Source organism: Lampris incognitus, chromosome 18, assembly GCF_029633865.1.
Source record: "Lampris incognitus isolate fLamInc1 chromosome 18, fLamInc1.hap2, whole genome shotgun sequence".
Classification (NCBI taxonomy): Eukaryota; Metazoa; Chordata; class Actinopteri; order Lampriformes; family Lampridae; genus Lampris; species Lampris incognitus.
This window is the reverse complement of record NC_079228.1, coordinates 15,183,372-15,211,043: the sequence shown is the minus strand read 5'-3', so window position 1 is coordinate 15,211,043 and position 27,672 is coordinate 15,183,372. Positions and strand designations below refer to the sequence as shown.

Sequence of the window (27,672 nt, the reverse complement as noted above, 5' to 3'; positions counted from 1 at the left end):
AAAGAAAACGCAGAACATGTAATATTGCATTGTAACATGTATGAAGTGGAAAGGGGAAAGGTCACAGGATAAAGTCTGAGAGGCGGGACGGGAGGGGAATCTTATGGGGATACTGGGACCTGAAGGAGAGGGAGAGGGGATTAAAATCACCAGGAAGGCACTCTTTACTTTTTTAAGTGACACAAGGTTGATGGGTGGAATTTAATAGGGTGAAATGACATGATGTTACACACTCTTGTACAGTAGGTGGCGGTATGCACCTTAAAGTCGTTTGAGGTCCGCCAGTAAACTGAGAGAGGAGGAAGAAGAAAAATAAGAAGACGAAGATTTTTTTTTGTAGACGAAGAAGAACAAGAAGATGATGAAGACGAAAACGAAGAAGACGAAGAGGAAGAAGGGCTAGTGACACTTGAAACACTTGATTGAGAGGGACTACGCTTAAATTCGTGGTAAGAAGTAATTTCATCATGCCCAAAAGTAAAGAAATCAGTCTGAAACTCAGAAAGAAGATAGTGGATGCTCATCTTAAGGGGGAAGGCTATACTGCCATTTCCAAGCGTTTCACAGTGTCTAGAACAGCTGTGCGTTGCATCATTGCAAAGCACAAGGAGACAAATTCTGTTAGAAACAAACCTGGGCGAGGTCGAAAGTGCAAGATTTCAAAAACTTTGGAGAGGGAAATAGTCAGAGATGTCAACAGCAATCCCCAGATCTCTGCCAAGATGATTGTTGCTGAACTGGCCTCTTCTGGACTTGATGTTTCAAGGAAGACTGTTGTGAGGGCTCTTCGTCGTGGTGGGCTTCGAGGTCATCGTCCAAGGAAAAACTCCATTGCTCACACAGTGGCACATCAAAGCCAGACTGAAGTTTGCCCGTGAACATTTGAAACATGGGCACGAGTTTTGGAAGGCTGTCCTTTGGTCTGATGAGACTGAACTTGAGCTGCTTGGGTACATGGATGTTGCTTTTGTTTGGCAAAGGAAGGGAGAGGCCTTCAACCCTAAAAACACAGTTGCCACAGTTAAACATGGTAGTGGGAGCATAATGCTGTGGGGCTGTTTTGCTGGTTCAGGCACAGGGAACCTTGTTGGGGCGCATGGGATCATGAAGAAAGAAGATTATGTTGACATTTTGAAGGATAATGTAAAGAAATCTCCCTAGCTCTGGGAGATAAAGGCACCTGCCAGTAGCCTTTGAGCAAATCGAATTTGCTTACGAACCGGGCGGCGCCGACCTGATCGACGCAATCCTCCATACGAGGCAATGGGAAAGAATCAGGTTTCTGGCACATGATAGTTAGCAGATACGTACAGCCAGACTTGGACCGTGGTAGCGGTCCCACACAATCGATTATCAGATAGTCAAATGGCTTGCTAACAGCCGAAATAGGACAGAGCGGGGCTGGTTTCAGTGTCTGGTTGGGCTTACCAGTAAGCTGGCATGTGTGACATGTCCTAATGAAGGCAGAAACATCGCGTTTTAAGTTAGGCCAATAGAAATGCCTAAAGATGCGGTTGTGGGTCTTTCTAACCCCTAAATGGCCAGCAATGTTATCATGGGAGGTTTTCAGAACCATTTCTCTATACTTGACAGGGATAACAACCTGATAGGCAGGTTCCCCCAACCCTTCTCCCTTATACGGGATCCAGCTTCGCACCAACAATGAGTCATGTAGAGTGTAACCGTGAGGTACAGATTTCAACTCCTCCTCAGACACCGTCTGTTTGAATAGCTCTTGTAATGTGGAGTCTGAGGCTTGTTCTTTGATAATATCCTCACGTGATACAGACAGTGGCAGAGTAGGCATACATCTGGCAAGAGAACCCCCACTGGCTTTCTCATCTGAGTGGGCTCCCTCAGAATCAACCTTACTCATAGACCTGGTCACCACGCAGGCAGGGTACACCTTAGGGATATCTGGAGCCTGCTCCTGCTCAACAAAAGGGATGTTAGACACCAATGGCGGAGGAGAGACATTTGACCCACCCCGACCTTTAGCCAGAATATTTCCCAGTATAACATCCACCCCTTTTAGTGCCATGGCAGATCGCACTCCCATCCCAACTTCCCCATTACATAGGTCTGATGATAACACTACACGGTGCATGGGAACTGAGTGTATGTTTAGACCAAAATCTCGCACCAGCATGCACTCTCCTGTTCTTGTCGCGGCGGAGAAGGGTAGCACTGACTCTGAGATGAAGGACCCAGCTGACCCAGTGTCTCTCAATATCTTAACTGGAACTTTTGTATTGCTCCCCACAAGTGACACAAATCCGTCGGTAACATATTCGGCATAGTCTGGATCGATGGGAATATCCTTTTTACCAGCGTTATTGGGTAGAGAATTAACGGGCACGGACACAGCCGGTCCAATGAAGTGACAGGGCTTAACTGACGGCAGTTTGCCCTTTGGCAAAGACTTTTTAGCTTTCAGAGTAGGACAATCGATTTTCCAGTGTCCAGACTCATGGCAGTAATGGCAAACACTACTTTTATCCTGTGTGACCTGCTCATTCTTTGGCTCACTCTTTATGCTGCCACCGCGCGCCCAATTATTTTTGCGAGGCCGGGGGGCCTCCTGATCAGAGCACCTGTTCAGAGCACGGCTAGCATGTGTAAGTACATAACCATCAGCCAAAACGGCAGCCGCGGACACCGTAGTAACCATCCTTTCATCAATATATCTAGCAAGATATTCAGGCATGTTATTTTTAAATTGTTCCAAACGCAGCAATTCGCACAATGCATCAAAGGTGGTGATATCTTCAGATGAGCACCAACGATTAAAGGCTCTCGTTAAATCACGACCATGCTGAGCCCACGTCTGCTTTTCAGTTTTACGCAAAGTCTGAAATCGATGGCGATAGGCCTCGGGTATTAGCTCATAGGCCTGCAAAACAGCCTCTTTGACACGGTCATACCGCCGAGAATCCTCACGAGTAAGGGACGAGTAAGCTGCCTGGTCCTTCCCCCATCTTTTTGGTTTATGCCCATCAGGGAAATAGTTACATGAGCAGACAGGCCAAAGACCTATAAAACTAGACAGGGCATATGATATCTAGAAATAGGTCTACCCTGGACAGGCAGCCATGACACTAGCCTAGCTTTAGGTCACTGCTGGGTCTTCCAGCAAGACAATGACTCAAAGCATACATCCAAGTTGGTCCAAAACTTTTTGAAGGACACTGAAATCAAGGTCCTGGAGTGGCCCTCCCAGAGCCCAGATCTCAATCCTATTGAGAATCTGTGGCGGGAGCTCAAGGTTAATGTCCATGCTCGAAGACCACGCAATTTGGATGAGCTGGAACAATGTGCCATGGAAAGATCATGGAAAGATCCCTCGAGAGACATGATGTGCCAACCTCGTCAGGAACTACCATAAGAGGTTGTTGTCAGAAAGGTTACACTATTGACTGAATTGTCAGAGGGCTAATAAGTTTGGCCTTGTCATTTTTGTTTTTTCTTGTTTCAATTCAGCTCATCAGTAAAATATCAAGCTTTGTGGAGATTTTGTCTTTCTTCCTTTGGAAGCAATTACGCTAAACACTTTTGGTTACGGTCATTTCCATGGAAAAGTTAAGGGTTTTGTTTGATTTCATATAGGGGGCTAATAATTTTGACCTTAACTGTATATACGCAAATTTTATATGTGTACAGATGATGTTAAAACTGCTCTTTTTAGGGCCTACTGTACCCCCCTCTGTACAGCCCACTTGTGGTGCACTTACAGCCAAGCAAAAATGAAAAAGCTGCAGGTAGCATATATACTGATGCATTGCTCAAGCTTCCAAGATGGACACGTGCAAGTCATATGTTTGTGACTGGTAATGTTCCCACTTTTCATGCTGTGTTGAGGAATTTTATGTACAAATGTGTGTGTCGATTCATTGATTCTAAGAATGTAATGATGCTGCTGTTAACTGAGCCTACTCAAAGTGACACCGGGTCCTCCTCTTCTTTCTGGGCACATTGGGACAAACGTCTGTATAGCTTTTAGTCACTGTGGACTTGTGAGCTGCTGTTTTTAACTGTATTTTTGTGTTCTTGTCCTGTGTTGTATTTCTTTGTTGCCGTCTTTAATGTGGACCCACCTTTGTGTCTGAATAACGTAAGATTTGATATATACAAGTGTGCAAATGGAGTGAATGAGTGAAGTGTGTGAGGCAGAGTGGTAAAAGTGGCGGCGGTATTACAACCGTAAATGACGATGACGACGGCAAACGTAATTGTCATTGTTATATTGTGTTCAGTGTTGTGGGGGGAATAATCTCCTGCTTTTTGCTCGTGTCCTCTTTTCAAGACGCATTTCCAGCTTTTATCTTAAAGGCGAACTCGTAAGACGAGAAGTCTGCTTTGTTTTCGTTTCCACCGCCTTGACGGGGATGAAATTCACCGGAGGCGGCGCCATCTCTGTAGCTCCGCCCCCGGCAACATGTCCAACATGTGGGAAGGATCGGGACTTGGTGGGGGGGGGGGGAATCCCTACCATGAATAAACACTTGAACCCAAACGGCAGCGTTTACCCGCGGGTCTCCCCCATGTGTCCTTTAGTGTCTGCTTCCGGGTTGGCAGAAAGCATGTGTTGCCGCTAGACGCCCCGCAGCGCAGCGCAGCGCGCCGCCCGCATGCCAGCAAATATAAACTAGGCGAGACATTCATCCAAATATAGTTCAGGGCGCCGCCCTGCTTTGCCCCGGGTGGAGGGGACGGCCCGGGTCCAGTTTCACACGAACCCTGTTTTGTGTGGGGTCGTTCACGTGAAGCCGATATGACGCGTTGACCCAAGTTCTGACACGAAAGACGAAATGTGACACAAAACGTATGTTTAAGCAAATTAAAACGATAAATAATTGAGACGACCATTCAGGGTGAGAAGGTAATCCGAGTGGCGTATTGTTTGATTGAGTACGCTTATTGTCCAAATTACAAAGAGACAAGGCCACCGGAGTGTTGTAATTTGTCACGGTGCGCCGGGCTTGTCCCGTCAAGGGGGCACGGGATCGGTGCTGATGCATGATGGCCTTTCACCGACTAGAAGTTATAGCCCAATGAGAGAATTTACACAGTAAAATCCCGAGTGTTCATTTAATTCTGAGAGTGTACAAATGGATCCTTTCGGGTCCATTTGTACACTCTGAGTTAAATTAATGCTCAGGATTTTACTGTGTATTAGAACAACTATTCAGATCATAGGTTTCACTCTCTCCACTGCAAATCTAATCCAACAACAAAAATCTAATCTTATGGGGGTCCCTGGCACTAAATCTTTTCAAATGGGGGTCCATGGCCTAATACATATCAATTTGGGGGACCTTGACGCGAAAATGTTTGAGAACCACTGATTTAGACCATAGCACGGTTGAGCGCCGATGAGTAGTTCGCTTCCCTGCCAGTAGATGGTGCTACACGATTTGGAATAATGTTATCTCCGTCTATGCGGGAGGTACACACAGTTGGAACAAAAGACGGCTTTCACAGTAAAATGTCAGACGCAGAAGTATTTCTGGGTTTGTTTTATGCCTTGCCCATAACCATAATGCAGCCTTCACTGCGGTTACTGGGACAGTGAGCTATAGCCAGTGTCTCGCCGCGACTGACCCCGTTGGGTATTGAAGGCCGAGCTTTCCGTTGAATCAGTAAGTTTATAATTGACGTCATTATCTTAAGTCAAAATAACCACGCTTCTTGGGTCGCGTCCAGATGGCAACCCTAGATTTGCAAAACTCTCGGGGATTTTTAACCTAACCTTAACCTGGTGCCTGTGCGAGAGTTTCGCCAATCTAGGGTCACCTGCTAGACACGAGCGCAGTAAGGAAGAGACCGGAGTTTCACTTGCTGGACCAGTTGACAGTAGGCTGACTGACCAGCATGCTGCTTTGAGCTGAACAGGCAAAAAAGAGATGAGAACATGCATCTTTTGGTTAGTGTTTTAATCTGTCAATCATTTGGACAGCCTTGACTCTATTTTGGATTAACCACAAAACATCCATCCCACTTAAATCAATCCCTTCTTCATATCAATCAACTTCTCTTGTGCTTTATCAGTAGTTTCAGGAGATGCTCAATCCCAGTTAGCATTGCGCCAGTTAAGTCCCTTTGAAAGCAAGCATTATTTATAAAGGCGAAACAAAACTCAGCCATCCATTGCCAAGAATGAATACATCATATTCATGAATAAAAAAATAAAAATAAAAAAAGGACCCAAGACTGGTGGGTGATGAGCGGTCTTCAGCCACACAATTACTATGCAACAAACATTTAATATGACAGCTATCTTGGTTCTCAAATCACAACGGTTAGAGATACCAATAAGGTCTTCAGCGGGGGGAAAAGAACAAAAAGAGAGTGTGTTGGTGCTTATGTTTCAAGTACTGAGACGGATGCCTCGTGGAAAACAGTCTGGTGCAGCCAAGATGAAGAAACACACTGAAAACGAGAAGTCACTGCCTTTAAGGTGCGACTGGATAAAACTGTGCTCCCTGTAAATCAGATTTATGACCGAGGTTATAATAAGATATGTCCACTTGCTACAGCATAACCTGTCCCGCTGTTACCGAAAACTAGATTTTAAGGTGATGCAGGGAGCATTAAAATGCACTCAATATGTTTGACTTCAATGGGCACGGTTCATTTCAGCACATGCAACTGCTACTAGGCTGACTGTCCTCCAAAGGCGTAGAGATGAAGTTTTTTCCTTTTTTGACTCTCAGAGCACAGGGAAGACTAGACTATCAAAGTCACGACTTCTCAAAAGCCCTCTGGGCACAAAGTGCGCTTGGTTGAATTGCTCAACAAATGTTTCAAGTCTCGTTCAGGTATCGTTCAATCATGAAACGGGCTCCCAAACTAAAATCAGGAGCTTAAGAGGAGGATCCGACAAGCGTGACGGCGGTGCTCCCCCATGTACTCATCTCACATGAGGGGATGCACTGGTCGACTACGACGACTTCGGGGAAAATACAATTGGCCTCGCATTGCTGGCACAAGTTAGCTCATCTATGAGCAACCCACCCTGAATATGCATGCATATATAACGGTTGCTACCCTATATACCCTTGATTAAGTTTAGTAAACATCACGATTTAATTTAAATTTCCCCAAATTATCAAAAATATGATTTATATTTTGTTGTGCAACAATATTATGCATTTGGAAAACCCCAATTTTTTCACAAACAAACTACTTTTAAGGCACTTCTTTATCTGCTGCACAGCTAAATTATTCACAGTGCTTTCAAGTGCTTGCAGCAAGAGACAAAACTTTTTTTTTTAAATGAATGAAAACAGTGAATCGGGCATAAATATTGACACTTCAGGTGTATGCGAGACTCCGTTTAGGTTGCAGAGGCACTTGGATGAAAGCATGCAATTCAAAAGTGATCTGAAAGCTCTATGCTCGGTTTGGTTCCCGTTTCACAAGACCCAAATGAACCCTGCTTTCCAATTCTCGACCCACTCGGCCACAATCTGCACCTATTCATTCGTCCCTGTGAGTATAAAACCACCAAATTGGTCCAATCATTGGCCTAAAGTGACAATCCACCACATTTCATTTGCTAGTCATTCCCATTCAAATAGAGTGCAGATTTAGAGGGCTAGAGAATTGGGAGCGGCGGACAGCACGTCCGCCATGATAATTGCACAAAAGGTCAGAGAAGGACACTTGAGGTTTTCCTTCCATGCGAGCTCCCGCTACCACTCAAACTTCCACTGCTGGTTTCTGTCTCCTGGGATGCATCGTCTCATCTGGCTGTCGGTGCGCCCATCTGCCGTGCGGTAGGCTGTGACACACATGTCTGAGTGAGGGTGGTAGATGGTCCCATCCTAAAAAAGTGAGAGAGGGTGAATGTGTGTGTGTGCGTGCGTGTGCTCTTACAGCAAGTCCGTGTCCTGTGCGATGGGTATTTAAGTTGCGCATGCATGCTTGTATGTGTGTGTGAGCGTGTGTGTGTGTGTGTGTGTGTGTGTGTGCGCGTGTGTGTCCGTGCCTTACATCTCTGAACTCCCAGATGATATGAGGGGGCTTTGGATCCCGGTCGTGGGGGCAGTGTCTCATCCCGATATAGCTCTGTCCCTCGGGCACTTCGGCGCACAGCTCTGTTGCCGAGTTGAAACGGATCTCCTTCTGGGACGTGTACTCAAAGTACTGGTGAAGGGCACAGGACACAGAATAATGGTTAGACAGTCTGCATTCACCATCCCGAATCTGGTATTTAAGGCCTCTTTTCATGCAAAAGAATTGCCACAAGCTGCCATTTGCAAAAGTGTCTGGATGGTAAGACTCTGGCAGTAGATAAGCGGTATTCTTTCAGAGATTAAATACTCTGCCTTCTTATCTATTATCTACATAACTCGCCCCACCTTAATCACCTTCTATTCAGGAAGCACAATAGAGTCAGTTTGCTTCGGTTCTTTCCCCACTAGATAACAGAGTGTTTGTCTATCCCTGCACTAAAGGATCAAGACCTGGGTAAGCCAGTGTTGTATGGCATGTCTTGTGCGCCTGTGTCGAGGGATCTCATCAGTGAAGACAAGAGTCTTGGCCCTTTCAATCATCCCGACGTGAACACAAACCCAACTCTCTCCGTCTGGTGTCGTCTCAACGTCACGGTCCCATCTTGACAAAGGACGCGATACTCTCCCCGGACCGCCCTTTAAACGAAGAACCAGGTAATCAATCTTCATACTTCCTTGTCTTCCCCACATCTCATACATCTTTCAGGGGGTACCGGGGCCCGTAATGGGTCATTTCTAAGAAAAGAGACACTGGGGGCCCCTGTGTCTGGCTTCAAACTTCTTTACCCGCTCTGTGCCATTCATTCTGCCTGAAAGGCTCATGTATCTTTTAAATGGAACCTGGTTCTTGCATGGTCTACACCAGGGAAGGTGTGTGTATTTTGTGTGTGTGTGTGTGTGTGTGTGTGTGTGTGTGTGTGTGTGTGTGTGTGTGTGTGTGTGTGTGTGTATATATGTGTGTCGGGTTCCCGTTTCAGCATGAGTCGTGGAAACATTGATTTTCGGTCACACATGGTGCTTTTTCTGCCCAGGGACACCTGATGCGGTGCATCAATGGGGTAATCAGAGATATGGCGCAAGGTGGAGTTTTGGAGAAAGGTGCTCTGCCTACTGTCTGACCCACCATTAAATATACATCCTCACAGACAGGTATACATCCTCACAGACAGGTGCAGCTACTCGCTAACCCATCTTCTACCGAATATGGAAGCTGGAAAGCGTTCTGTTCGAATGTGCATGCGAGTCATTCCCGGAAAACTTGTATTTCTGGGATCACATGACTTTCCCTACTGGTTTTAAATCTAAATCCAGAAAACCAGCCAGAGCTTTTGGCTTCGTCCTTCACACCATTTCCCTCTTCACTTCCCTTTCCCTACTGTCAAAAAAAAAAGTTTCAGTGGACTGTCCGTTGGCTTTTGTTCCACAAAAGGATATCCATGGGTACATTTACTTAAAAAGTAGTTTCTCTTCATTACGTTCAAGTCCTGCCGGACAACCCAGTGGAGTGTAACCCTCTGATGTGAATCAGTTGTGGCAGCTCTTCTTAGGGGGTCAGCAGCAGGCATTAACATTTTAAGACACATCTGCCATTGGGCTGAGAGAGGTTGGAAGAGTGTGAGAGAAGAGAATAACCACATGAGAAAGAGACCAGGACACACAAAAAAAAAGAGGAGAAATGTAGAGAGACAAGAGTACACGGGGTCTGAAATGTTCAACGCACCTGGTTGCCTCCCTGGCCGTGGCAGCCAAACAGGGAGATGTGGGCCCCGGTGGGGCTGTGCTCTGGAGCATTGTAGTCCAGACATTCGGAATGGATCCCGGCGCTACGCACCTGGGAGGAGAATGCTGTGGTTACTATGGCACATGTGAGCAAGTGTGAGCCAATCACAATGCAGAACACCGATTAACTTCACCCGAAACGATCTGAGATATGTAAACATCTAGTATAATGGCGAGAATGCAAAGCACGGACGCTGTTAAACTGTCTTGCTTTAATTGCTTGTCATTGTGTTGTTAATGGGGCAGAATACATTCAAAGATAATGGAGTACAGACAAAGACAGTGGATACTCACGGCCCCGTGCCAGCCCTTCCGGTCCTCAGGGACGTGCAGGTCGGGGTAGATATTCCTCAGATACCAGTCAAAACTCTTACACTTCAGCCTCTCTCTTAGCAGCACCCTCCCTGAGATGTCCCCGTATGTCTCCTGTGAAGTAAGGGCAAAGGCACGAGATATCTTTAACAATGCGTGGTTTGTGTTTGTTTTGCAGGGTATGAAACAACACTTCAATAAATAACAAGAAGCTCTACACAGGTTTTCCAGACTAACAGGGAGTCCGGGTAGCGTAGTGGTCTATTCAATTGCCTACCAACACGGGGATCGCCGGTTCGAATCCCCGTGTTACCTCCGGCTTGGTCGGCCTCCCTACAGACACAATTAGCAGTGTCTGCGGGTGGGACGCCGGATGCGGGTATGTGTCCTGGTCGCTGCACTAGCACCTCCTCTGGTCGGTAGGGGCACCTGTTCGGGGGGAAGGGGAAACTGGGGGGAACAGCATGATCCTCCCACGTGCTACATCGCCCTGGTGAAACTCCTCACTGTCAGGTGAAAAGAAGCGGCTGGTGACTCCACATGTATCGGAGTAGGCATGTGGTAGTCTGCAGCCCTCCCCGGATCGGCAGAGGGGGCGGAGCAGCAACTGGGATGGCTCAGAAAATAGGGTAATTGGCCAAGTACAATTGGGAGAGAAAAAGGGGGAAAAAAAGTTTTTCAGACTACACTCCGTCTTGACAGGCCCATCAAAGACTTTTGGTCTGCTCATTGCAACTCAGAAACTATGCTCCTTTAGTGTAAGTGTACCTCTTCATGCATTTGAAAATGGAAATGTTATTTAAGAAGAAAAATAGAAAAAAAGTTAGATATGCACCACCCCTTATACACCCCGTCCTGTCATAAAAGTTAAATATTAACTTATAGCCTACACCTTTGGCATACTAGTTGACTCCTACACAGATATCTAACTAACTATGGTCAATGCCTTGACCAACAGCTAGAAGCTGTTCAAGCCCACATGTTCTATCCATCCATCCATCCATTATCCAAGCCGTTTATCCCAGTCGGGGTCGCGGGGATGCTGGAGCCTATCCCAGCAGTCATTGGGTGGCAGGTGGGGAGACACCCTGGACAGGCTGCCATGGCCTCAAAGGGCACCTACATGTTCTAGGTAAGATTTTGATGTACTATATCAGGGGTGCCCAACTCCAGGGCCGCAGTGTCTGCAGGTATTTGCTGCAACCATGCACTACACCACCTGATTTAACTAATTAGCTCACCTCTTGGACCAAGGAGGGAAAGGAATTAGTTAAATCAGGTGGTGTAGTGCATGGTTGCAACAAATACCTGCAGACACTGCAGCCCTCGAGGCCTGGAGTTGGGCACCCCTGTACTATATTAATCCCCGTGGGGAAATTCTTTCTCTCCATTTAACCCATCCTAGCTGTGTAGCTCAGAGCAGTGGGCAGCCGCCGTGCAGCACCCGGGGACCAACTCCTGTTTGTCTTGCCATGCCTCGGTCAGGGGCACAGACAGGAGTATTAACCCTAATGCATGTCTTTTTGATGGTGGGGGGAAACCGGAGCACCCGCAGAAAACCCACCACAGACACAGGGAGAACACGCAAACTCCACACAGAGGACAACCTGGGATGACCCCCCAAGGTTGGACAACCCTGAGGTTCGCACCCAGGACCTTCTTCGCTGTGAGGCGACAGCACGAACCACTGAGCCGTGGTGCCGCCCTGTTTTGCAAAGTGTTTGCAAAGGTATTGCACCACACCTTGAACAACAGCTCAAAGCCACACCTTGAACAACTCATACACAGCCACACTCTGCAGCCGACATAGGGTCACTTATCGCTAAAATAGTTTGTGTAGATATACTGAACTAATTCTAAAAAAGTGATTATCGAAGGCAGCTTTAACAGGTTCTGTGGAGACTGAAAAAACAATTTGATGAACACAGAGTCTGTGTTCTCTTCCACAGTGTACATGAACAGTACTCCCTACTCCATACTTCCTGTTCAGGGAACGTCGGTTAAGGGAAACTCCCTCAACAAAATTCCTCCACTTGGAACACCCTGCAATGTCACCAACGCAGACATCACTTCCTCGTTACCCTGGCAACGTCAACACCTCGGATACCTGTTGCTGCTACTGCGGAAATTTTACACTACTGAAATAAAATTTTGAATATATCCATCCATTCATTACCCAAACCGCTTACCCTGCTGTCAGGGTCGCAGGAGCCTATCCCAGCACTCACTGGGCGGCAGGCGGGGAGACACCCTGGACAGGATGCCAGGACAATTCAGTATGGCAGATTTACCTGACCTACATGTCTTTGGACTGTGGGAGGAAACCAGAGCACCCAGAGGAAACCCACGCAGACACAGAGAGAACATGCAAACTCCACACAGAAGACGACCCGAGACGACCCCCAAAGTTGGACAACCCCGGGGCTCGAACCCAGGATCTTCTTGCTGTGAGGTGACCGCGTTAACCACTGTGCCACCGTGCCACCCATGTTGAATACATATTGAAACAAAAACTGATACTTTACAAAATGTATTCTATTGAAATGTATGTAACTTATGGATAAATGTGATTTGATTAATTTATAAGATGTAGGGTGTCATTCCTAAAGAGATTAAAGTGTAACTTCTGCCCCAGGTCTGAGCCTAACTCCGCCCACTGCATAATTTTGAATAAAGCTAAAAAGTGGGCAAGGGGCTGAGGGTAGGGGGCAGGGAGGGGCTGAGGATGTGTGAGGCAGGAGCAAGGGCAAGAGCAGCTGGGGAGATCTGTGAGAGAAGAGCCCAGCGCGTCAGCGGCTTGCTACCGCACCCAGTCCCCTCCACCGACCCGCCTTCCGGCACGGCTTCAGACATTGCCCCGCAAAGACGCCCCGACTGCCTCGACACGGATGGGCCGCAGACGGAAGGGGGTCCCCACGAGACAGGGTGCGGCTTTCCGGCGGCAGAGAGACGCAGGAGACAGGCCAACTGCCCCCCAGCCGCGGCACGAGCCCAGCCCAACTGACCAGCCCGAAACATTGCGCTGAAATTGAAAATGATGAAATAATATATAACTACAACTAACTGTAAATTGAGAGAAATTCAAAAGGTTGTTAGAAAATGTAATAAAGGTGCAAGGTTAGCGAGTCAATGCCTGTGAACGAGGAGTCTCGATCAACATATATTTGAAAATGAGCGCCGTTTCACAGACTCACTCTCAAGGGCGGGGCTGGGGGGACCTTCTGTTTTTTTTAAGATGTCATTATGTAGGTAAGTCCCAACCAACATATTGGCCTTGGATGGTTGAGGTCTGACTTAAAACAGTAGATAAGAGTGTTGAGCCATTTTCTACCCATGAAATGCTAATTTTTATAAATTTGGTAAGAAACGACCGACACTACAGTCACACCGCCCTGTGATGGCCTGGCGGCCTGTCCAGGGTGTCTCCCTGCCTGCCGCCCAATGACTGCTGGGATAGGCTCCAGCATCCCCACGACCCTGAAATCAGGATATGCGGTTTGGATAATGGATGGATGGATGTCAATATTAATGCCAGCATTGATGTGTTTCATAACGGTACAGTCATACCATTCAGTTTACAGCTCAATGAACACATTTATTGTTATGTAACATTTATATCATCCTTGATAATTATGAATGGCACACAAAATTAATGCCAGGTCTCGTGCACCCTGTTTGTTATCACCACTGTCAACCTTACGAGCAAAAATGCCAGAGCCTCAACTCCTTCTCACTGCTTTTAGCCTTGCATACTTTTTTATATTATGCCAACAACGAGAAAGCCTGTTGAAGGCGACGACTTCGTATCCAAAGACTATTAGCAATGATTGCCTTGACCCTCGAACAAGTTTGTTTTTGGTTCATCAGTTCGCTGGAAGTCGACAAGCAAGATTACCCATCAGCGAGGTGCAATGACTGATGGGTAATCTTGCTTGTCAACTTCGGTGAACTGACGAACCGTTGTTCAGTTCTTCCCTACCCAGTTCACAGTTCTATTTGAACTGAGCATTTTTTTTGCTCCCTACAGTTTGTAATCCTGTGATGGCCTGGCGGCCTGTCCAGCGTGTCTCCCCGTCTGCCGCCCAACGACTGCTGGGATAGTTTTGGATAACGGACGGATGGATGGACAGTTTGTAATCTTACTTAACATGGCTGAATAGCCTGTGCAGTCCACTTTGCAGGGAACTACTAGGCGATCGGAAAGCACCTCGAGTCTCACTGGGAATGAGTTTGGTTGGAATACTTGAATGGCTAAAAAAGTTCTAAAAAGAAAATTAGATTTTAGGATATCCTTCATAAACCTGGAGAAACTAGTTGTTGTTGACACATTTATGGCCAGTTGAATCACCAGCAGTTCTCTAAAATGAGCAGCGCAGTTCTCTCGCAGCTGTTTTCCTGAGTGTCAGCATGTTCAAACTTTATACTCATTACACTCTGAGGACCTGATGGAAAAATACCATGCAAGATTCAGCTCTATTATTACTGTTTATAGATGTCTGTTCCCATCCTGGCCTTGACAAACATCATGACAACAGTGATATATTGCAAGACGCAGCTTTGGTCTGGCAGGCCCGTTTTCAATCTCCCCCCGGGCAGGTAATTAATTGTTTGATCAAAGCTCCACGCCATGAATAATGTACTTTTTTTCTCAGAGAGGTGAAACTGAGATACATAAAAGTTTGATGGGGCCCAATACGCTGAACCTGAGAGGCATGGCGCATGTACAAAAAGCAACAGAAAAAAAACACATGTACACCTCACCCTGTCAAATGGACAGCGCTTCGTCTGACAATGACACCAAGACAGGTGAATCATATCACATGGAGGCATCTCAATCCAAGATCCCAGCTACTCCACTCACGTTACCAAATTAACATGGCACTGCTGGGTGTTACCTGGCATTGCCGACAGAGTGTCAGCTTAACATTGGCTGAATGGGGGTTTGGCCCGGGTTACCTGTACTTCAGTCTCAGGGACTCTTAACAGGCACGGGTACAGTTAGAGAAAGCTACAACTCACTGCACACATCTGTTGGAATCTGATCAGAGTTTTTTCGGAAAAATGGGTCAATTTAAGCTTTCCTCAGAATGACTTGAAGGGAAGAACTTGAATGTTACTTCGTGGTAACATCTCCTACCTTTCTGGCTGGGGGGTTCCTGTTGTAAAAGTGCTGTTTGTAGGTATCCATCCAGACCTCGGCAGCACGCACTGTGTTCTGAAGGAAGTTCGGCCGGGCGTATGGGGCCTTCTTGGGGAAAACGTGGCCCACATGGGAACACGGGTGGATCTCCAGGCTACCCCCGCACTGCCACACCTGGGGAGAGGGGGCAATTTGATTAATTTGATTGGTGATTTATTGCTTTATTTTCATCTGTAGAATATGGATTCTGCCACATTTCTGCAGTGTTTTAACATTAACAAGCTACTCATGTATTGTCTTACATCATGCCTTGAGCAAGGGCCAATCCTGATGTGAACGTATACCAGCCTGCTCCAAGGACAGTTGTCATACAACAGCTAGTATTTGCTGTTTTGTTTTGTTTTGCCTGAACTACTTGTGGTTTTATCTAGTTACACATCAGATACTTTTGTGATAAGGCCCGACTTTCCTTGGCAGTCCATACAGTGCATGCTGAGCTTCCTTTTTGAAAGATTATGACAACTCCTGTTGACACAGAGTGATCTTGTTAGTAGTAACTGCTCTCTGAAGGAAGACTAAGTTAAAACCTAGTATATGGCCAGACCGGGACTACATATCTATTTTATATGAAAAATAAAATGGCCCTCTTTAACTGAATGAATGATCAGGGTTTGAAAACTGCTGTCCAGTAAAGCCGCTGTTCTCAGAACCAATGTCAAAACAGCCGCTTTCTAAATGTACTGGCGGTCCAGCCATGTACCGACATCGGTTCCGTGAACAGCGACTGTACTGGACAGCAGTTTACAAACCCAGATTATCTATACAGTTAAATAGCGCTGATTTTTTTTTTATATGAAATAATTACCCAACTACAATCACTGCTGCCATGATCACTGGAAAGTCTGGGAGTGACACCGCTTATAAATACACTTCACTTACCACCAGCTGTCTCAAGACGCCAACAACCTTCCCTCTACCTGCACTGGTGTTTGTGAATTGGACTTTTTTTTCAATTTAACACAGCACAAATAATAGTCAAAGCAATAAACCACCTACTACCGAGTAATATCTACTCATATATTTTCGGAATGTGTGTGTGTGTGTGTGTGTGTGTGTGTGGTGTTAGTGTGTGTGTGTGTTAGTTAGTGTAGATAGCAGGACCGAAAACTAAAGCACTTATGATCCTAATTCTTTTTGGAGGTGGTAGGTATTGTCTCAGAGAGTAAGGGAAAAATCCCAGAAAATTAAAATTATGCATAATTGTGCATAATTATGCAAAATATGCATTTTTCTAAAAATGGCTAAAAACCACTTTTCTCGGTATTTCCGATGATTCTGAGCATCTTTGATTTTTTCACCTATATAAAAAAAAATTTCTGGAACTTAGAAATGTTTTGGCATTATGCAAAATATATGCATTTTTGCAAAAATGCACCTATGATCCTAATTTTTTTTGGAGGTGGTAGGTATTGTTCCAGAGAGGACCAGAAAAATAACAGAAAATTAAAATATAATTATGCATAATTATGCAAAATATGCATTTTCTAAAAATGGCTAAAAAAACTTTTCTCGGCATTTCAGATGATTCTGAGCATTTGGGGGGAGGGAGTTGGAGTGGGGGGGGGTTTAGGGGCAGGGGGAAGGCGGTTAGCTGGCAGGATGAAGAGGAGGGAGATTTAGATGGGTGGATAACCAAACCGCTACATTGTAGCAGGGTTCCTCTAGTACAACACATATTCTCAGAGAAGGGGAATATGATTTGAGAGGGAAATCAAACTTGAAGAAATTATGTGTGAAGAACAACTTTGAAGAGCACAGACATTTCAATCTGTGGGGTAAATTTGTGGAACAGTTGGAGCAAGGAACTCAAACAAAGTACAAATATTACACAGTGCAAGAAGAAGTACAGAGGACTGGTTATCAAGAGATATAGGGATGACGAAGAGTTGCGTTAACTGTTAAAGTTTCACTTATCTCCAAACAGTCCTAATTATATTTTTTCATTTTCTTTTATATGACACTGAGTGGATGTAATTTTTTTTAATTGTCATATTTTTTGTTATATATTTTTTTCTTTTCCTTTTTGTAACGTATAGTAGCTGAATTAACTTAAGAGTAGGTGAGAAGGGGTAGGAAAAAAGTGTATATTTCCTCCTACTTCTTTTCGAACGTGTAAGAAATAATATGATGCACACGGAGATTCGTTTGCTGAGTTTGATGTGTGGATTTGTTGATCACTTCAGATTATTGGCAATGGCTTATCTCTATGTTATATCCTGCTTATTTACATGTTCGAAATAAATCATTCATTCATAATGTTTAATATACTCCATATATCTTTAATGCTGTTTTTATAATTGTAATACATTATTATAGTATTCCTTCTTACATATCCTTATAATATTATTTAACTTATTTTTATATTTTTGACATTTCTTTCTTGTCTCTTTAGTTCTACAGAGTATTTTTCTTTTTGCAGGCATTTTGTTATCCCTTTGTGATCCATGGACTATCTGTATATTTTTTTATTGGGCAATTTTTGTCATAATAATTTCAATATTTTTAAGAATGTTTCATATGCTTCGTCGATATCTTCTTCGTATATCATTCTCCAATTTTGTGTTAGTGATTCATTTCTAAATGCATTCATGGATTCTTCCGTTCTCACTCATTTGAATTTCAAGTTATTTGCATCCTTATCCTTCTTGTAGCTAGTCATAGACTGCAAAATCTGGTAAACGGTCACTGATACCATTTATTAATAGGCCGCTCATTGTATTGTCTTCCATATCATTTGTGAATATACTGTCTATTAGTATGGCACAGTGTGATAAACTGTCTTTTTTTGGGGGGGCTATAACAGATCTATATTAAAATCTCCACAAACGAACACAAACTTTTGAATTGTTTTTGCAAACATTTCTTCCATCCATCCATTATCCAAACCGCTTATCCTACTCAGGGTCGCGGGGATGCTGGAGCCTATCCCAGTAGTCACTGGGCGGCAGGCGGGGAGACACCCTGGACAGGCCGCCAGGCCATCACAGTGCTTTCAATCCTTTAATATTTCAATATTAGATCCATATTAGATGCAGCTCACAGTTACATTTTTCTTGTTCCCTGTACAGATTTCTATTGTAATGCATTCTAGTGCGTCATCAACCACTGTTGTCCTGCTTTCCAACACCTTATTATAACATAAGCTTTCATCCATGCACAAAGCCACACCCCTCCATTATTGTTCTTCCTGTTCACCCCTTCAACTCAAGTCCACACACTTCTCAGGGCTGAGCCAAGTCTCTGATATAGCTATTCTATTGTTTGTTTTCTTGAATTGACTCAAATATTATTCACCTTTGGCTTATGGAATTGCCAATCGGCCGTAAATAAAACAGAATTCATCCAAGCACTTGCCTATCTGTCAGACATTCAGACACTAGCCCTGACTGAAACCTGGACACGTCCAGGAAACGCTGTCACACCAGCTGCACTCCGTTGACTCCGCTTTCTCACACACACCCCGTTCTGTTGGGCGTGGAGGTGGTACGGGGTGTCCTCATTTCCAAAGACTGGAAACTCACTAAGCTTTCTCCGCTAAGCAACAACTCCTCCTTTGAATACCATGCAATCATGGTTACTGCTCCTATTAAGCTATTTGTGGTTGTCATGTACCACCCACCAGAGTGTCAACTGGGGAACTTAAGTCGAACTAGACATGCTAAGCCTCAGCCATTCCTGATGATGACGCACCACTGATTCTCATGGGAAACATGAATATCCTCACTGACAAAAATCAAAGCAACTGATTTTCTGTCTCATCTGTCCTCCTTTGACCTAGATTGACTAATTGATGACTTAATTGATTATGACTAATGACTATTGCAAACTGTTCTCTTCTCTCACATGTCTTTTCTATCTCTCTGAACGACATCATCTCCTTTTCTTCTTGTGTGCGCGAATGGTGTCATGTGAGTCTCCCTTGTGTGCACGCGAAATCGGTCCTGCTCCCAGGTCTCTGTGGTGACGGTGGTCGTCACCTGGACGCTGCCTGGCATTCCCCTCATCACATTTTCTTTTTATAAATCTTATAAATACATATAATTTTTGTTATCCTGGGTTTTTTTTTTAAACACATGGTGATTCTGGTCACGTGGCTTGGCATCCTGCGCATCATATTCTTCATAAATTTTATAATTCCATTATAATTCTGTTCTCCTCTTTCAATGTTATATTCTGTAAATTGTGTAAATACAACATCCACTGTATGTTGTCCGTCTTGGGAGAGAGACCCCTCCTCTGTTGCTCTCCCTGAGGTTTCTCCCTGTTTTTTCTCCCTGTTAAAGGTTTTTTTTAGGGAGTTGCTCCTTACCCGATGCAAGGGTCTAAGGACAGCACGCTGTGTTGCTGTAAAGCCCCTTGAGGCAAATTTGCAATTTGTGATATTGGGCTATACAACTAAAATTGACTTGACCTCAGACAGGTCCCCACCCCTCCCACACACAAAGCGGGCAATACTCTTGATCTGATTTTGATTCAGAACTGCTCCGCAACAAATCTGACTGTCAACCCCCCCACACACACACCACACACACAAACACACACACACACACACACATCTGTCAGACCACTTCTTTATTCAATTTACAGCGTCCTTACTGGAACATTCTCATGGTTCCTCCACAAAGGGTCTCCTTCCACCGAAACTTCCGGTCCCCTACACCAACCCAGCTCTCCAATGAGGTCTTGGCTTCCATGCCTCCTCATAATGAATTCTCTTCACTCCCTGTCAACGAGGCTACAGACACACTCTGTTCTTCACTAGCCTCCTCTCTTAACAATCTGCCCTCTAGCATCCAAACCTGCTCGTAATGCCCCCTCCCCAGTCCATGGCTCACTGAGGTCATCAGAGCGCACATCGCGGGGCTCAGAGTGGCAGAGAGAACATGCTGGAAAACCAGAGTGTCGACTGACCTCAGTGACAATTAGCATCTCCTAGCATCATTCTCCTCCAGCTTAAAAACAGCTAGGACCACTTACTATCAGAACAAGATCTGTAGTGCCACGATCCACAACGGGACCCCAAGTCCCTAGCTAGACTCTTCTCTTCTGTAGTTCCCCAGTGGTGGAACGAGTTATGAAACGCCATTCGATCTGCCGAGTCCCTCTCCATCTTTAAGAAGAAGCTAAAGACCCAGCTCTTTCTCGAACACCTTCCACACCTGATGGTATTGGAACTTTACCAGACTGAAAGGACATGTTATAGATGTGGGTCAGTGGTTTTGCAATACATTCGATCACTTTATTAACTATCGTCATATCAACATTATTCCAGTCAGTAGATTTTTTTGTTCTCGCATTTGTTTACAATGTCCACGATTTCCTTCTCTTCTACCACTCTAAGAAGAATGGAACTTATATGTCTGTCTCCATAATCACTGTCATTCCCCTCTGGGATTGTTTGTATGTCATTGATTTTTTTTTTTCTGCCAGTTTTTGGGCCCACATTAACAAAGAATCTGTTGAAGCCATTGACCGCGCCTTCCATGTTATATATAGTCTTATCATTATCTGTAAAATACTGAGGGCAGCTTGGGCTTCTAGATCCATTTCTAATAATACTATTCAACACATTCCATATACCCTCGGTGTTGTTTTTATCGGTCTGCAATTTGTTGTTGTAGTATTCCTTCCTGTATATTCTCATAATGTTAGCTCATTTTTATATTTTATTTCTGCTTCAATGGTTCTGTGCTTCATGAATTCTTTATGACAAACATTATGTAGTTTCTTTGTGATCCATGGACTGACTATCTTTATATTTCTGTTTACTGTTGAATTGTTCTATTGGGCAATTTTTGTCATACAAGAATTGAAATATTTTTAGGAATGAATCGTAAGCTTCATCAGTGTCTTCATCTTTGTATACTATATTCCAGTTATGTGTTAGTAATTCATTTTTGAAAGCATTCATGGATTCCTCTGTTCTTACTAATGACATTAATTTGCATCATACAGTTGGTTGATTTTTCACTATAGAAAAATAAAGAAAGCTCAAGAGAAAACCACTTTGGTGGATTAAAAGGCTGCTAACTGGATACTTCTTAATACTTGAGTTATGCTCTCATTATACGAGGCAAAGTCATTATCATACATCCATGGCTAAACGCCTGTTGAGTGACATTTCTTTCCATCTTAATATGCCAGACATTTCACTCTGCACCATATTTTTTCTTTAGCATTCCCATATCATAGTTGCATATCAATTCACGAAACATAAATTATGCATGGGCCATTCACAGACCTGGTGGGAACCATTTCATTTCCCCATACATAACACATCACTCAAGGGAATACCCCATTTGTCTTCACATTTTAACAACACACACACACACACACACACACTTACATACCCTCACACAATTATACAAGCCAACTTGCACCCACACACACACAATTATCTGTGCCAATCTGAATGATGCAATAGAGCGAAAAGCTACACCAACATTACAACAGGCTATCTGACATCATCAAGATGCCATCACCCACTTTGATCTGACACCGAGATGTGTGTCTCTCACACTTGTCCACAAAACACTGTTCACAGAGAACTACGGATCGGGATCTGAGGCAACATCAACTACAGCAAGACCTTTCACGTTGTTGGAGAGATGCCAATATGTTGTTCATCCATCTTTCAATTAACACCATCATAGTGAAACTGAAAGATCAATGGACTTCAGCTACGATTATGAGATGACGACACTAAATCTAGTCGGACCCGATAGAATCACGTTCATTTTCAACATGTTTAACTGTCAGCCAGCTCTCAAATTCATCTCTTTACAGTGCTCAAACCTCTTTGAAAGTGGCACCGAAGCAGATTTTTCCAGTGTTTTTTTAAAAAAAAAAGCAGTGCTCTGGTTTCATGTTGGTAAACTGGCACCACAGTGGAAAGATGGTGCTTTGTGGCCCCATCTGAAGGAGCAGACAACTCACCCTGAAGGAGAGCTCCAGGTTCTCGCCGCCCCACACCTCCATGCCCATGTCATATGTGCCCAAGTACTCAAAATAAGCCTTGCTCACTGCAAACAGGCCACCCGCCATGGTAGGAGACCTGAGAGATATGCAGAAAGATATAATTCTTTGAACAAGATTAGGAGGTACTACAGTATATTTGTAGCTCTCAAGTGCCGCAGATAATAGAAAGGTTCAGTGTAGTACTGGAGGAATAAGTCACTATATAGAAACCAACCAATCCAATACAAATTTCTGTACATGCTTGCACATCAAATGGCACTTATGAATTTCTTCTTGTGCAGCTTGTGTGTGTATATGCTAACGTGACAAGGTCATTCCTATGTGAGTGGACCTTGTCAAACATCAAACTTTTACCTAATGGGGTCGACACGGGATTTGCGCCTTATGCGCTCCACCTCGGGAACAGCATGCCACTGGAAGGTGAGCCTCCAGTCGAAGCCTCCGATCATTGGCTCGTCAGTCTGCATGTAGAACTCAAAGGTGTTCCAGTCAATGGTGTCGATGACCGGGCACACAATGGTGCTCTCATTCTGACCAATCCTGAATGGAGAAAATGGCCACCACCGACGGCAACAACATGTGTACAACAGAGACAGAGGAATCATAAACACATTTAAGAACAAAGTTGCGGTATTCTTGTATCAATTTTTTATTGTATCTTAATTTTAGAAATATTTCTGATTTTAATTCCACTCAGGTTTTAGATAATTTTGTTTCAGTTTGGATTTCTCAGTGAGATTAAGCCTTTTTTGTTTAATTTCTGTCCTGGTAGAAGATGGTTTTGTACACATCTGTAGAGAACAGCATTTGAATAGTTTATCTAGGTTTACTGGTTGCTCAAGAGTTCAGTTCAGTCTCAAACTGGCTACTTTCCAAGAAATTAGTCACAAAAATACATACGCAGTTTGTGTTATAGGTCAAAATGATAGTTTGTTAAATTTTTTGTCAGCAGTTTACCAAAAGAAAACATCAAGTTTTTATTTTGGTTTAATGTTATAACATTGATGTCAAGCTATTAAAAATACATGATCAGTAAAATTTTGACTTTTTCCTCCCATAGTATCGGGGGGGGGGGGGGTTGGAAAGAGTTGTCAGTCCAACTGCAACGCAGCAGCTTTCTTTGTGCTGAGAATTCTGGCTTTTAAAACCGGTGTTCCAACCTGGAATCTTTATTTTGATAAACAAAGCAGAAGAGGGCATCCTGCTCTTTGGAAATTCAATGGCTTCCCGCAAAACTACAGGTCCCCCAAATATTCATCTCACCACACGGTACAATTTTCTAATATGGAGGTGCCGGCCTTGTGACACAAAACTAAAGGATTAAAAAAAATCTTCTCATCTGGCTAAATAAATAAATAAACTCCATGATGAATATCGCATTCGGGAGGCATCAAAAACTTTGTGACAATAAAGTCATGAATAGTAATGTGTAGCTGGCCATGCTACTGTTGGACAGGTAAACAGCATATTAATTAAATACATAGCCATATGTGATAAGATATAAATATTGTACAGTGTGCTTCCTTTTCCCTTGACATTACTAGGGGATCGCTGTTAAATTGTGAAATTGTGAGACGTTAGTGGTAATTGTGCCACTTGCAGGCTACCGATGTTCAAGGCAATGAGGAGCAGGGTTGTGAAAAAACTTGTGCAAGAGAAGACTCAATTTGCTGAAGTTATTGTAATTCTCTCTTACTGGTCACCAATAGTGGTCACTAGAGAAAAAAAGTTTTGCTGATTGTACCTTTAAAGAATCCTGCTTCAGAAAAATGCTAAAGAATTTTGTTGATGCGTCCAGGTAGAATAGTGGTCTATTCCGTTGCCTACCAACACGGGGATCACCGGTTCGAATCCCCGTGTTACCTCTGGCTTGGTCAGGCGTCCCTACAGACGCAATTGGCCGTGTCTGCGAGTGGGAAGCAGGATGTGGGTATGTTTCCTGGTCACTGCACTAACGCCTCCTCTGGTCAGTCGGGGGCGCCTTTTCGGGGGGGAGGGAGAACTGGGGGGGACTAGCGTGATCCTCCCACGCGCTACATCCCCCTGGCGAAACTCCTCATTGTCAGGTGAAAAGAAGCGGCTGGCAACTCTCCACATGTATCGGAGGAGGCATGTGGTAGTCTGCAGCCCTCCCCAGATCGACAGAGGGGGTGGAGCAGCAACCGAGATGGCTCGGAAGAGTGGGGTAATTGGCCTGATACAATTGGCGAGAAAAAGGGGGAACGGGGGAACCCCCCCTCCCAAAAAGAACTGTATTGACAAATCAGAATTCCAAACAAGATTCAGGAACGGGGGAAGAAAACTCTATAATTGAATCTTAAACAACTTTGTTTCCTACCTATTGTATATCAGTAACTGTGTTGCATTTAATGCCAATGTAATTCAGTGGCCAACCTCTCCAGCAGGGGCTCAATCCATCCGGGGACACACTCGCAGTGGCAGTCCAGGAATGTCAGCACATCCCCTGTGGCATAGGTGGCTCCAATGAGACGCGCCCGCACCAGCCCCTCCCTTTTGTTGGTGCGGATGAGCCGCACGCGTTGCAGGTTGCTGATGTACTCCTCCAACTGGCTTTTTAAGTAGGCTGCAGGTAACAATCACACACACACACACACACACACACACACACACACACACACACACACACTGTTATCGATAACACCTCAGCCTGTCTGCCTGCATGTCTCTTTCTTTAAGCACCTGTCAAACCAGATACCTCTGGTTACATAGAGTGGGTTGCCATGTTGTTCATTTCCCTGCTAAGCAACTTTTCTCATCATGATAAGCACACCCAGTAGGTCCTCCCATCACTGCATTCCAACCAGAGAATTTCCATGCCGAAGGATATCTGGCGCACTTTGGACCATGGAAACGGTAGAAAAGTACCCGTCGATGCTGTTGATGTTAGCGTCCCCCTCCCCGTTGGTCTGGAACAGTCTTGGCTGGAAAGTGAACATGGCCGACGTTCAGTTTGATTGGGTTGGTCCGAGGAGGGGAAATGATGTCATGGCAGGTCGGTGCGCACTGAGGTCACCGTCATGGTGTAATGTCTCAAGATGAACACAGACGAGCAAAGACCAGCGGGAGCTGAACCCTTATTCCGTAAACACAGACAGACGTCCAGACACTCCTATATCCAGTTACTAAGACCAAGCGGTATCGCTCTCAGAGTTCGTACAGGTTTTCAGCATTCACAGTCACTTGCACAATAAATTATGCTACGGGTCTAAAAATGCTACGGCTCTAGTATCTTTTGCCCCCGTGTTCCTCCCGGGTAATCACGGCCTGCTGTCACAAGTGCATTTCAGACTCAAGGGATGCATTAATAGGATGCATCTTGTGTAGTGGTTGAATAGAGAGTTGCCAACACACTAACTCTTCCTCACCCAAAAACACACTAACTCTTCCTCACCCAAAAACACACACACACACACACACACACACACACACACACACACACACACACACACACACAAAGGGATTGAACAACGTGACAAGTAGCAGGCGAGAAAAAAAAACGAAATTGCTGAGAGTCATCCAAGACAGACAATTTAAATGTGCCATATCCCATTTACTATTTCTGGTGAGAGCTCAAGCAGTGTTAACAAAATGCCTGCTAGTCAAGTCAGACATTACTTAACCAAAGGCCAAGCACTTGAGAGACATCAAGAAGCTCTTCTGGTAAATCTGCATTACATTCCAATTTTAGCGGCTTGTGCTTCTGAGCTTGCTGGGGAGCTGTAGCGCCATCAGCTACTCACTGCAGATACAAACGGCAGCTTTGTCCTAAATATAGCCTAAAACTAGCAAATTTGACCATATTAATCCCCCCCCCCCCCCATTGGCTTCCTATCAATGTTAGATCAGACTCACGGGTTTTTCTTTGACTTATAAAATCCTAAGTGGGCTTGTCATTTTAGCCTGTCTGAGCTCCTTAAACCGTACATGTCATCTCGACCTCTCTGTTCTCAAATACCGGGCTCCTGTGTGTACCCAAAGTTAAAAAGAAGTCAGCTGGGGGCAGGGCCTTTTCCCTACCGGGGCCCCGTTTTTGTGGAATAACCTGCCTGCTGCCGTCGGACAATCACAGTCTGTTGAGTCCTTTAAATCCAAACTGAAAACTCATCTTTTTGCCTTAACACGAGAACGACCGGGATTTCACTCCTACCCAAAACGACCATGGGCAGCCAAAATGACCGCCGGTTTTTAAACTCCATATTCTGTCAAGATAAATACCCAATTGAGACATTAACGCATTGCATATGTTGGTATGTCTGTTAGGAAACGACCGACACCAAAACTAACATTTTATCAACTTTAATACTATTTTTCAAACAATTTAAAATGGCCGCTGTCCAACGCCTGTAAATACTGCAACGCCGCAGTGGTCGTCATGGTGCGTCTGAAACGGCGGCTCTACCCAGACGTGTTGGAAATAATCAGAAATCAAGTTTAGACTGTTACTCTGCACTGGAGGACGCTAGTGTGTTTCTAGGACGGGGCAATGAACTTCGAAGGAACTGACATGACCAACACGTCACATGATGCACACGATGATTCACAAATTATGCGCCGTCTTTTTGACCGCTCATGGTCGTTTTATATCTTATCATAATTTTTTTGTGCAATTGATCTAAAACTCATTTTAATGCAAATATATGCAATTACAGGTGCATTAAGAGAGCGGCAAGTCTATCATTTTTCCCCCCACAAAGTTATTAAACTTCGAAAATCCAAAACCGTCAAAATGAAGGCCTTGGTGGTTCTCGTGTTACCCGACAATTAGTTGCCTTTAAGTTGAGTACTTCATGACCTGTACTACATGGCGGGTCAGTTTCTGTTGCCATTGAATTTACCAAGCACTGCTCTTCCGGCGAGATTATGGCGTATAGATTATTGACTATTACAACTGTTCTCTCTCACATGTGTTTTCTCTCTCTGAATGTCTTCTTCTGCCTCTTCTCCCGTGTATGTAAATGGTGTGACACGAGTTTCCCCCCTGTGCACGTGTAGTCTGTCCTCCTCCCAGGTCTCCATGGTGATGGTGGTCACCACCTGACCGCTGCTTGACATCCTCCTCATCACATTCTTCATATAGCTCATAAAGCCATATAACATTTGTTATCCTGTTTCAATGTTGTATCCTTCTCTCTCTCCAATGTGTGAATAATGTCTTTTCTTGTCTCTTCTCCCGTGTATGTGAATGGTGTGATGCGAGTCTCCCCCGTGTGCATGTGTAGTCTGTCCTCCTGACAGGTCTACATGGCAGTGGTGGTGGTTGCATGGCTCAGGTCTAGGCTGTTGCATGGGCATCTGCACATTGCTTGGCGTCCTCCTCATCATATTCTTTATAATTCCTTTATAATTCTGTTATCCTCTTTCAAT

General features: G+C 44.5%; 1 protein-coding gene and 1 long non-coding RNA gene across 2 annotated transcripts in view; one reads left to right on the top strand and one right to left on the bottom strand.

Moving 5' to 3' along the window:
* The first annotated feature begins 351 nt into the window (after nucleotides 1–351).
* On the top strand, nucleotides 352–24,743 carry LOC130128597 (uncharacterized). The gene is made up of 3 exons (XR_008811921.1): nucleotides 352–449; nucleotides 8,460–8,672; nucleotides 24,690–24,743. It is a non-coding gene; the product is annotated as an uncharacterized LOC130128597 (long non-coding RNA).
* The window catches only part of poc1bl (POC1 centriolar protein homolog B (Chlamydomonas), like), a 33,024-nt gene continuing 11,282 nt past the window's right edge, over nucleotides 5,931–27,672 (bottom strand). The window contains exons 4-11 of the mRNA XM_056298245.1: nucleotides 24,682–24,871; nucleotides 22,642–22,827; nucleotides 22,246–22,363; nucleotides 15,247–15,423; nucleotides 10,092–10,223; nucleotides 9,739–9,849; nucleotides 7,996–8,148; nucleotides 5,931–7,826 (exon numbers count right to left, since the gene is read on the bottom strand). Of these exons, the coding sequence (XP_056154220.1) occupies nucleotides 7,695–7,826; nucleotides 7,996–8,148; nucleotides 9,739–9,849; nucleotides 10,092–10,223; nucleotides 15,247–15,423; nucleotides 22,246–22,363; nucleotides 22,642–22,827; nucleotides 24,682–24,871 (1,199 nt within the window). The 3' untranslated portion in view covers nucleotides 5,931–7,694. The remainder of the gene's footprint in view (nucleotides 7,827–7,995; nucleotides 8,149–9,738; nucleotides 9,850–10,091; nucleotides 10,224–15,246; nucleotides 15,424–22,245; nucleotides 22,364–22,641; nucleotides 22,828–24,681; nucleotides 24,872–27,672) is intronic.